The sequence below is a fragment of the Arachis duranensis genome, chromosome 4 (genome assembly GCF_000817695.3).
Source record: "Arachis duranensis cultivar V14167 chromosome 4, aradu.V14167.gnm2.J7QH, whole genome shotgun sequence".
NCBI lineage: Eukaryota > Viridiplantae > Streptophyta > Magnoliopsida > Fabales > Fabaceae > Arachis > Arachis duranensis.
This window is the reverse complement of record NC_029775.3, coordinates 38,032,415-38,043,356: the sequence shown is the minus strand read 5'-3', so window position 1 is coordinate 38,043,356 and position 10,942 is coordinate 38,032,415. Positions and strand designations below refer to the sequence as shown.

At 35.9% G+C, this 10,942-nt stretch overlaps 1 protein-coding gene and 1 long non-coding RNA gene across 2 annotated transcripts; both read right to left on the bottom strand.

The window, feature by feature from the left end:
* Window positions 1-4,270: 4,270 nt before the first annotated feature.
* LOC127746633 (uncharacterized) lies at window positions 4,271-7,034 on the bottom strand. Its single transcript, XM_052260523.1, has 3 exons — window positions 6,979-7,034; window positions 5,188-5,873; window positions 4,271-4,999 (listed from the first exon to the last, which is right to left on the bottom strand). Exons 1-3 carry the CDS (start codon window positions 7,032-7,034, stop codon window positions 4,986-4,988), a joined length of 756 nt encoding a protein of 251 aa, XP_052116483.1. The 3' UTR covers window positions 4,271-4,985.
* Window positions 7,035-7,468: 434 nt separating this feature from the next.
* Window positions 7,469-10,486, bottom strand: LOC110280015 (uncharacterized). Its single transcript, XR_002373928.2, has 3 exons — window positions 10,257-10,486; window positions 10,037-10,173; window positions 7,469-7,690 (listed from the first exon to the last, which is right to left on the bottom strand). It is a non-coding gene; the product is annotated as an uncharacterized LOC110280015 (long non-coding RNA).
* Between the last annotated feature and the right edge of the window lie 456 nt (window positions 10,487-10,942).

Sequence of the window (10,942 nt, the reverse complement as noted above, 5' to 3'; positions counted from 1 at the left end):
GAATGTGGCAGCCTGTACCACAAAGATCCCTAATTTCTCTATTACAGAGAGTGGCATAAGATTTATACATGACCTTAGGTCACACAGAGCCTTCTCAAAGATCATGGTGCCTATGGTACAGGGTATTAGGAATTTACCAGGATCTTGTTTCTTTTGAGGTAAAGTTTGCTGAACCCATATATCTAGTTCACTAATGAGCAAGGGAGGTGCATCTTCCCAAGTCTCATTACCAAACAACTTTGCATTCAACTTCATGATAGCTCCTAGATATTGAGCAACTTGCTCTCCAGTTACATCTTCATTCTCTTCAGAGGAAGAATAGTTCTCAAAGCTCATGAATGGAAGAAGGAGGTTTAAAAGAATCTCTATGGTCTCTATATGAGCCTCAAATTCCTTTAGGTCCTCAATAGGGAACTCCTTCTTGTCTGGGAGACGTCCCATGAGGTCTTCCTCATTGGGATTCACGTCCTCCCCTTCCTCCTTGAATTCGGCCATATTGACAATATCAATGGCCTTGCATTCTCTTTTTGGATTCTCTTCTGTATTGCTTGGGAGAGTACTAGGAGGAGTTTCAGTGATTTTCTTACTCAACTGACCCACTTGTGCCTCCAAATTTCTGATGGAGGACCTTGTTTCACTCATGAAACTTAAAGTGGCCTTGGACAGATCAGAGACTATATTTGCTAAGCTAGAGGTGCTCTGCTCAGAATGCTCTCTCTGTCGCTGAGAAGATGATGGAAAAGGCTTGCTATTGTTAAGCCTGTTTCTTCCACCATTATTAAAGCCTTGTTGAGGCTTCTGTTGATCCTTCCATGAGAAATTTGGATAATTTTTCCATGATGAATTCTAGGTGTTTCCATAAGGTTCACCCATATAATTTACCTCTGCCATTGCAGGGTTCTCAGGATCATAGGCTTCTTCTTCAAAAGATGCCTCTTTAGTACTGTTGGATGCAGTTTGCCATCCATTCAGACTTTGAGAAATCATGTTGACTTTCTGAGTTAACATTTTTTTTAGCCAATATGGCATTCAGAGCATCAATCTCAAGAGCTCCCTTCCTCTGAGGCATCCTATTATTTACAGAATTCCTCTCAGAAGTGTACATGAATTGGTTATTTGCAACCATGTCAATAAGTTCTTGAGCTTCTGCAGGCGTTTTCTTTAGGTGAATGGATCCACCTACAGAATGGTCCAATTACATCTTAGAGAACTCAGATAGACCATAATAGAAGATATCCAAAATGGTCCACTCTGAGAGCATGTCAGAAGGATACCTTTTGGTCATCTGCTTGTATCTTTCCCAAACTTCATAGAGGGATTCACCATCTTTTTGTTTGAAGGTCTGAACATCCACTTTAAGCTTGCTCAGCTTTTGAGGAGGAAAGAACTTAGCCAAGAAGGTCGTGACCAGCTTATCCCAAGAGTCCAGGCTATCTTTAGGTTGTGAATCCAACCATGTTCTAGCCCTATCTCTTACAGCAAAGGGAAAAAGCATGAGCCTGTAGACTTCAGGATATACTCCATTAGTCTTAACAGTCTCAAGATCTGCAAGAATTCAGTTAAAAACTGATAGGGATCTTCTGATGGAAGTCCATGGAACTTGCAGTTCTGTTGCATTAGAGAAACTAGTTGAGGCTTCAGCTTAAAACTGTTTGCCCCAATGGTAGGGATTGAGATGCTTCTTCCATCAAACTTGGAAGTAGGTGTAGTATAGTCACCAAGCATCCTCCTTGCATTATTGTTGTTGGGTTCGGCTGCCATATCCTTTTCTTGTTCGAAAATTTTAGTAAGGTTGTCTCTAGATTGTTGTATTTTAGCTTCTCTCAGTTTTCTCTTCAGAGTCCTTTCAGGTTCAGGATCAGCTTCAACAAGAATGTCTTTTTCCTTGTTCCTGCTCATATGAAAAAGAAGATAACAGAAAAGGAAGAGGAATCCTCTATGTCACAGTATAGAGATTCCTTTATGTTAGTAGAAGAAGAAAGGAATAGAAGAAGGAAAAGAGTTAAGAATCCAAACACAAGGGGAAAGATAGGTTCGAATTCTTGAGATGAAGAGAAGTGTTAGTAAATAAATAAATAAATAGAAGAAAATGAGAGAGAGGGGTTTTCGAAAATTAACTTAAAATAAAAGAAAAATATTTTTGTTTTTATTTTAAATTAAAGTTAAAATTCGAAAACTAAGATAAGGAATAAAATCAAAATTAGAATTTGAAATAATTAGTTAATTAAAAGAATTTTTTAAAAAGGGAGAGGAATTTTCAAAAATTAGAGAGGGAAAAGTAGTTAGGTGGTTTTGAAAAAGATAAGAAATAGTAAAACAAACAAAAAGCCAATTAGTTAGTTGAAAAAGATTTGAAATTCAATTTTGAAAAGATAAGAAGTTGGAAAAGATTTTGAAATTGAAATTGAAAAAGATACAATTTGAAAAAAAAAGATATTTTAAAAATATATGATTGAAAAAGATATTTTGAAAAAGATTTGATTTTTGAAATTAAAATTGATTACTTGACTAACAAGAAACTAAAAGATATGATTCTAGAATTTAACGATTGAACCTTTCTTAACAAGAAAGTAACAAATTTCAAATTTTTGAATCAATCACATTAATTGTTAGTAAAGTTTTCGAAATTTTGAAATAAAGATAAGAAAAAGATTTTGAAATTAAATTTTTAAAATTTTTCAAAAATAATAAAAAAGAAAAAGATTTGATTTTTGAAAAAGATTTTGAAAAGATAGGATTTTTAAAATTGAAATTTTGACTTGACTTTTAAGGAATAGCTAAGTTTTAAAAATTTTTGACTAAGTCAACTCAAATTTTTGAAAATTATGAGAAAAAAAGAAAAAGATATTTTTTTGATTTTTGAATTTTTAATGATGAGAGAGAAAAACACAAAAATGACCTAAAACATAAAAATTTTGGATCAAAACACATGATGCATGCAAGAACACTATGAATGTCAAGATGAACACCAAGAACACTTTGAATGTCAAGATGAACATCACGAACATATTTTTGAAAAAATTTTCAAGAAAAGAAAACATGGAAGACACCAAAGTTAGAAATTTTTCATGTTTAGACACTATGAATGCAAGAATGCACATGAAAAACAACAAAAAACACAAAACAAGAAAACATGAGGATCAAACAAGAAAATTCATCAAGAACAACTTGAAGATCATGAAAAATATGATGCATGAATTTTCGAAAAATGCAAGAAAAAGATGTACATGCAATTGACACCAAACTTAAAACATGCCACAAGACTCAAACAAGAGACACAAAATATTTTTGGTTTTTATGATTTTATTGATTTTTTTGGATTTTTTTTTCGAAATTTTTTTTTTTTGAAAAACGGAAACAAAGAAAAAGATTTTGAAAGATTTTTGAAAACTTTTTGAAAAGAAAATAAGAAGAAAATTACCTAATCTGAGCAACAAGATGAACCGTCAGTTGTCCAAATTCGAACAATCCCCGGCAACGGCGCCAAAAACTTGGTGCACGAAATTGTGATCATCAACAATGGCGCCAAAGACTTGATAGCGCTCTCAAATGTGAATCACACTTTGTCACAACTCCGCACAACTAACCAGCAAGTGCATTGGGTCGTCCAAGTAATAAACCTTACGTGAGTAAGGGTCGATCCCATGGAGATTGTTGGTATGAAGCAAGCTATGGTCTTCTTGTAAATCTCAGTTAGGCGGATTCAAATGATTGTAAAGGTTTCAAAATTAATAATAATTAAAGCATAAAATAAAATAGAGATACTTATGTAATTCAATGGTGGAAATTTCAGATAAGTGCATAGAGATGCTTGTTCCTGTTGAATCTCTGCTTTCCTACTGTTTTCATCCAATTCTTCATACTCCTTTCCATAGCAAGCTGTATGTAGGGCATCACCGTTGTCAATGGCTACTTCCCATCCTCTCAGTGAAAAAAGTCCAAATGCTCTTGTCACAGCACGGCTAATCATCTGTCGGTTTTCGATCATGTCGGAATAGAATCCATTGATTCTTTTGCGTTTGTCATCACGCCCAACAATCGCGAGTTTGAAACTCGTCACAGCCATTCAATCCCTGAATCCTACTCGAAATACCACAAACAAGGTTTAGACATTTTCGGATCCTCAAGAGTGGCCGCCAAAGGATTCTAGCTTATACCACGAGGATTCTAATTAAGGAATCCAAGAGATACTCGCTCGTTCTAAGGTAGAACGGAAGTGGTTGTTAGTCACGCGTTCATAGGTGAGAATGATGATGAGTGTCACGGATCATCACATCCATCAAGTTAAAGTGCAATGAATATCTTAGAACAAGAATAAGCTGAATTGAATAGAAAATAGTAGTAATTGCATTAAAACTCGAGGTACAGCAGAGCTCCACACCCTTAATCTATGGTGTGTAGAAACTCCACTGTTGAAAATACAAAAGTGATCAAGGTCCAGGCATGGCCGAATGGCCAGCCCCCAAAGTCTAAGAACTAAACATCCAAAGATGGATGCTAAGACAAAAGACGAAACCAAGATGTCTAATACAATAGTAAAATGTCCTATTTATACTAGACTAGCTACTAGGGTTTACAGAAATAAGTAATTAATGCAGAAATCCACTTCCGGGACCCACTTAGTGTGTGCTTGGGCTGAGCTTGAGCTTTACACGTGCAAAGGCTTCTCTTGGAGTTAAACACCAAGTTGTAACGTGTTTCTAGCGTTTAACTCAGGTTTATGACGTGTTTCTGGCGTTTGACTCCAGAATGCAGCATGGAACTAGCATTGAACACCAGTTTTCATCGTTAAATCTCGAATAAAGTATGAACTATTATATATTGCTGGAAAGCTCTAGATGTCTACTTTCCAACGCCGTTGAGAGCGCGCCATTTAGAGTTTTGTAGCTCCAGAAAATCCATTTCGAATGCAGGGAGGTCAGAATCCAACAGCATCAGCAGTCCTTTTTCAGCCTGAATCAGATTTTTGCTCAGGTCCCTCAATTTCAGCCAGAAATACCTGAAATCATAGAAAAACACACAAACTCATAGTAAAGTCCAGAAATGTGAATTTTACATAAAAACAAATGAAATCATCCCTAAAAGTAGCTAGATCCTACTAAAAACAACCTAAAAACAATACAAAAAAACGTATAAATTATCCGCTCATCACGGTAACAATGAGGGTTTGGAACAAGGACAACTTACTAAAACTTGAAAAGAACAAAGGAATGGAGCAGCAACAGTAACAGCTTTGTTTAGGCACAAGCAACCCCACGTCCACCATCACGGCAGCAGCGACTTCGGCACACAAAAGGGAAACCAAAAACAGAGACAAGGCTGAGCAACTAACGGAGACGGTGGCTTCGCAACAGCAGTGGCGGTGACTCATACCAGCTACAACGACAGGCTCCCGTGACGATGATGGCGATTGGGTGCGGCGATGGTGACTGGATCGGCTTCCCCTCTCTCTCTCATCTTCGCGCACTGTCTTTCTCTCTCTCTTCGAAGCTTGATGGAGGCTGGTCATCGGCGGAGCGCGATGGCTCCTCTTCACCGATAGCGATGGTGACTGGCGCGAGGAGGCAGCGAGCTCACAGAAACGGCTAGGCGGCGATGGATCTAAGGGAGACGACGAGCAAGGACAGCGATGGCTCCTCGTGGTGGTCGCCCTCCTCTGTTCGGCGACGTCAGTGGCGGCACGGGCTTGGTGGGAGGCAGAACGACGACTGGGCAACGACGATCGGCGTGGCTTCGACAGCGATGCTCCTCGCGGCTCCACAAACGGCGACGATGAACCTGATGGTGACGAGAGGCGCGGCAGAGTGGGCGGAGCTGGACGATGGCTAGGCGTGGCTCCCTCTTCTCCGATTTCCCCCACCCCTGGTTCACCCCTGACTCCTCACTCTCCCTCTCTGATGTTCTGTTTCTGAAGCATGTATTACGTTGGAGGGGTTTTTGTGGCTGTGATAAGAAATTAGGGTTACGATTTCTGGGATTTGGGAATTAGGGTTTTTGATTCAATTTGGGAATTTAAGTTTAGGAATTAGGGATTTTATAAAAGAATATGGATAGATATGAATAGATATTTTGATAAAATGAAAGGGTAGTATAATTTTAAAATCAAATATACTCTATTAAAAATATTTAGGAACATTATTTATCAACATATTACTAAGTTCAATCAATTATTTCTAATTTAAATTATAAAATAAACATATTAATCACATTTTTATAAAATATAGTTGAAACTCAATATTAATTATTCAAATTAAATGATATAACTTTTCATTATTTTTCTATCTCCGAAACTTTAATTTCAAGTTATAAAATAACTAATTATAATAAAAATTGTACATAAATATTAATTAGCTTAAACTTAAAGTATTTATAAAAATCAGTTTAATCATTTCTAATAAATTAATTCCTAAGAGTTCGAATTAATAACAAAAGTCATTCATAATAAATTAAATTAAATTATACAATTCTTTCTTATTTTTCAATTAGCAAAATTATAATTTCAATTATACCAAATATCTAATAAAGATTATATAAAAATTCTAATTAATTTAAACTTCAATTATCATGAAACTTCTTTTAATTACCTTTAGTAAAATAATTTTCTTAAAATAAAATTATCAACAAATAAAATAAATCTCAAATAACTAATTATTTGATTTTCAAAAACTAGGGTTGTTACATTCTACCCACCTTAGAAAAATTTTCGCCCTTGAAAATTGCTAAATTAAAATAAGTTCAAACTGAAATAAAAAAAAGCAAAATATATGGACAAAAATATAGGCATTGTCAAGGATGAATATTTAAAGAGTTACGTAAGCAATCAAATTCATAGGCAAGTAAAGGTATACAAGAATGACAATGTATGGTTGGGAAACAATCAAATCACATTCTAAGGAGGAAATTCAAACCAGAGAATTCCAATCAAAGCAACTAAGAAAAAGATGGCACGAGTTCATGTGGCACGAATAAAGATTATACATCGAATCGAAGCTAACTTCATAACATCTAACGCTCCAAAACCCCGTGAGTCGCATCACTTATAACTTCTATTTCGTCTAAGATAACCTGTTAGTATTGCCATATACATAAATCATTAGTATTAAGTTGGCTAGACCTAATACCATGAGGCATGCAATGGTAAACCAACAGTGTTAATCATCAGACAGTCATGCATATAAAACACAAACTCTTGTTATCAGAACAAGTCACTAAGCATGACACACACTCAGAGTATGCAATAAAGCATAGTCAGTCCATTCCCAAGGCTCTAACAGGAACGAACTGCTCTGATACCATTTGTAACGACCCAACTTCCAGAACGTCATGATCGTACCAAAAGTAAGGCGTTACTAACCTGCTTTCCTTTTTTAACTATTTACTATTGAGCCTTTAGTTCGATATTGCGTTTCAGTATCTAAGAAAATTCCAGAAAATTTTGTTTTTGATTATCAAAATCATATATCAAACATTTCAAAGTAATAATAATCACATAATTATTAATAGTAATATCTGTCATACAAAAGATTTCAAATAAAACTCAAATACAAACCCTATCATTCTGTATAAAATAAAAATCTTAAGCAATAAGTGCGAGGGAATTCTATGAAAGCAAATTAACTCATACATTTAACTCATAAATATAGTCCAACAATCGTCCGCAACTTCAAACTGAGTCTTCGGACCTGTGTCACTGAAAGCGGGAAAGATTTTGGGGTGAGAACAAACCACACGTTCTCAGTAGGGAATGGGAATGCCGCAAAAGTAATGATTAACATGCAAATAATTAACTTTGCTTAATAAACCATCTTTGTCAAATCCCTTTGAAATACTTTTTAATCTTACTTTAGATAAATAATTACTTTCATTAAATTTCTAAACCTAAAATAGATCTCAATCGCAAAACTTGTCATAATAAATATCTTTCAGCCACATAATTGATTCGCAGTCATAACAATAGATATTAATCATCTCTATCCATTTATAAATTACTAGCACAAGTAATAAACTCAATTCAACACACAAGCAAATCACAATAAGACAAACAACACAATCACAGAGAAGTAATATAGGCAAACACAACCAAATGAAAATGCACAACCAATATAACGCATGTCTGTCCTAAGCAGGCCATGAGCTCACGTGTCGGTTTACACCCTGTAGCCCGACATTACCCAGGAACAAGTCCTAGATATAGCTTCCCTTTGTGTCCTTAGTGCATATGTGTTGGTGATAAGAATACCACTCCTTCGGTAGTCGGCGTAAAGCCTGACCCCATAATATATGCACAAGGGGAAACAGTGATCCTCAGTTCGTGGGCGTCCCCAAGACCATTTCACAAACAAAACAGAGATCTTCAGTTCGTGGGTTATTCCCCGAGATCAATACACAATAACATAGCAATCTTCAGTTCGTGGGTTATACCCGAGATCAATACACAGCAAACAATGATCTTCAGTTCATGGGTTATACCCGAGATCAACATACAGCAATTTATGGGTTATTCCCATAATCAATGATTATTAGTCCATGGGTTTTTCCCGCATATAAAACAAAAAACAATTTATAGGTTTCCCCGTGATCAATGATCATTCAGTTCATGGGTACTTCCCGAATTTAACCAATTATCAGTTCGTAATCTCCACTTTGGCAATCTTGAGTCAAGTTAACTTTAAAACTATTTTTCAGTTTAGTTCTCTATCAAAAGACTTAAGAAAATCATTTATTTTAAATTCATTAAACACTTTTCAAAACATAACCTCTCATTAGAAGTAATCAAATAAAACTCTTTCTCAAGTTTACTAACTTTCCAAAGTCTCAAAAATCATCTCTCTTTACTATTCAAATTCAAATATTATAAATTCATCAAAATTCTAAAATGTAATCCTTTATTTCAAGCTTAAAACATAATTCTTTTCGTATTGAATCAATCTCAAAACATAGTTTCTTTCTTAAATAATTTAATTTTGAAACATAAACCTTTCTTTGGTAAATCGAATTTAAAATAGAATAATTCTTTTCGTAACTAAATAAAACTTAAATAATCATTTTCCAAATCCAAATCTTCTAATATAACTTCTCAAATAAAACATCAGATTTTATAAAATTTCGCCAGCACCTCCCCTAAAACTCGGACTTAGCCACCCTTACGGGTTCCCTCTTTCTCAACAATGATCAAATACAAGATTCTCAAGCAATCAGAAAATCCACAATTCGTAATTCTCACATAATCCAACAATCCAATTTTCATCTCATCAATTCATAACTAAATTCATAAGTCATAGAATCCTTTCAAGTTAAACTCAATCAATTCTCCATCCATTTATCAGCAATTATCATAACAGATTCTCAATAATTATCTCATCATAATTCAGCTTAAGAACAAACATCCTTTCATCAATTAAAATCAGAATTTCACCCCGTCATCATTTTTTTAAAAAGTAAACCAGTCTAACTTTAAAAACTCATAACTAATTTCCCAAAACCAATCTTCAATCAGTCACCAACCGAATTCACTACCGTTACAATATATCAAATAACCAGCACATCATTCAATTCAATATAAATCCGTCAAAGATCAGAATTTCAGTCAAGTAGCAACCATCAAGCAAACCAGCCTATGGCAACCAGCTCAACATGATAAAATAACAGGATTCTCAGTAATTCCAAACAATCAAAAAATTGATAACAGTTACAGCCTCAAATCAAAATCAATATCACCAGTTAATCATTCACCGCAACACAACCAATCATAATTCAAACTCAATTCATCAATCTTCAACATGTCAATTTTTTTTAATAATTAACTCGACATATTTTAATTTAGTAAATAGCATCAGTTTAATCACCGTTCACAACCACATTTAATTTGAATCATAACTCAGAAAAAATCACAATAGCTAACCATTCTCAAACACATTTCAAATCATTCTTGTCAATTAAGAAATTCTTAACTATTATTAACCATTTGCACTTATCCAAATAACTTTGTAGGCATTCTAAATTAAAAATGTTTAGCTTTAAAAATAAAATCCCCTACCTCAGCTAGTCGAAATCCACAAAATTAAGCGTGACTCTAACTTCATTCCAACTCATAGCAGCAGCAGCAGCAACAGCTTTAAACCGAATCAATAATAGCAATGCCATCGAATAATTTGCAGTGGTATTGACATAACCCTAACATATTAACACCTCAACATTTTCAATCAACCATGGAAGCAGAACGGTAACAATGAGGGTTTGGAACAAGGACAACTTACTAAAACTTGAAAAGAACAGAGGAATGGAGCAGCAGCAGTAACAGCTTTGTTTAGGCACTAGCAACCCCACGGCTACCATCACGGCAGCAGCGACTTCGGCACACAAAAGGGGAACCACAAACAGAGACAAGGCTGAGCAACTAGCGGAGACGGTGGCTTCGCAACAGTAGCGGCGGCGACTCCTACCAGCGACAGCGACAGGCTCCCATGATGAGGATGGCGATTGGGTGCGGTGAGCGCGATGGCTCCTCTTTACCGACAGCGGTAGTGACTGGCGCGAAGAGGCAGCGAGTGGCACGGGCTTGGTGGGAGGCAGAACGACGACTAGGCAGCGACGATCGGCGTGGCTTCGACAGCGATGCTCCTCACGGCTCCACGAACCTAATGGTGACGAGAGGCGCGGCAGAGCGGGCGGAGCTGGATGATGGCTAGGCGCGGCTCTCTCTTCTCCAATTTCCCCCTCCCCTGGTTCACCCCTGACTCCTCACTCTCCCTCCCCGATATTCTGTTTCTGAAGCATGTTGGAGGGGTTTTGTGGCTGGGATAAGAAATTAGGGTTACGATTTCTGGGATTTGGGAATTAGAGTTTCTAATTCAATTTGGGAATTTAAGTTTAGGAATTAGGGATTTTATAAAAGAATATGGATAGATATAAATAAATATTTTAGTAAAATTAAAGAATAGAG

What these genes read in the sequence shown, in the direction of transcription:
- LOC127746633 (XM_052260523.1), bottom strand. Translation starts at nt 7,034, where the DNA reads ATGCGACTCACGGGGTTTTGGAGCGTTAGATGTTATGAAGTTAGCTTC. An exon ending in GAAGTTAGCTTCGATTCGAT is followed by an intron (nt 5,874 to 6,978) that starts GTATAATCTTTA and finishes GTGAGGAGTCAG; the next exon opens with GGGTGAACCAGGGGTGGGGG.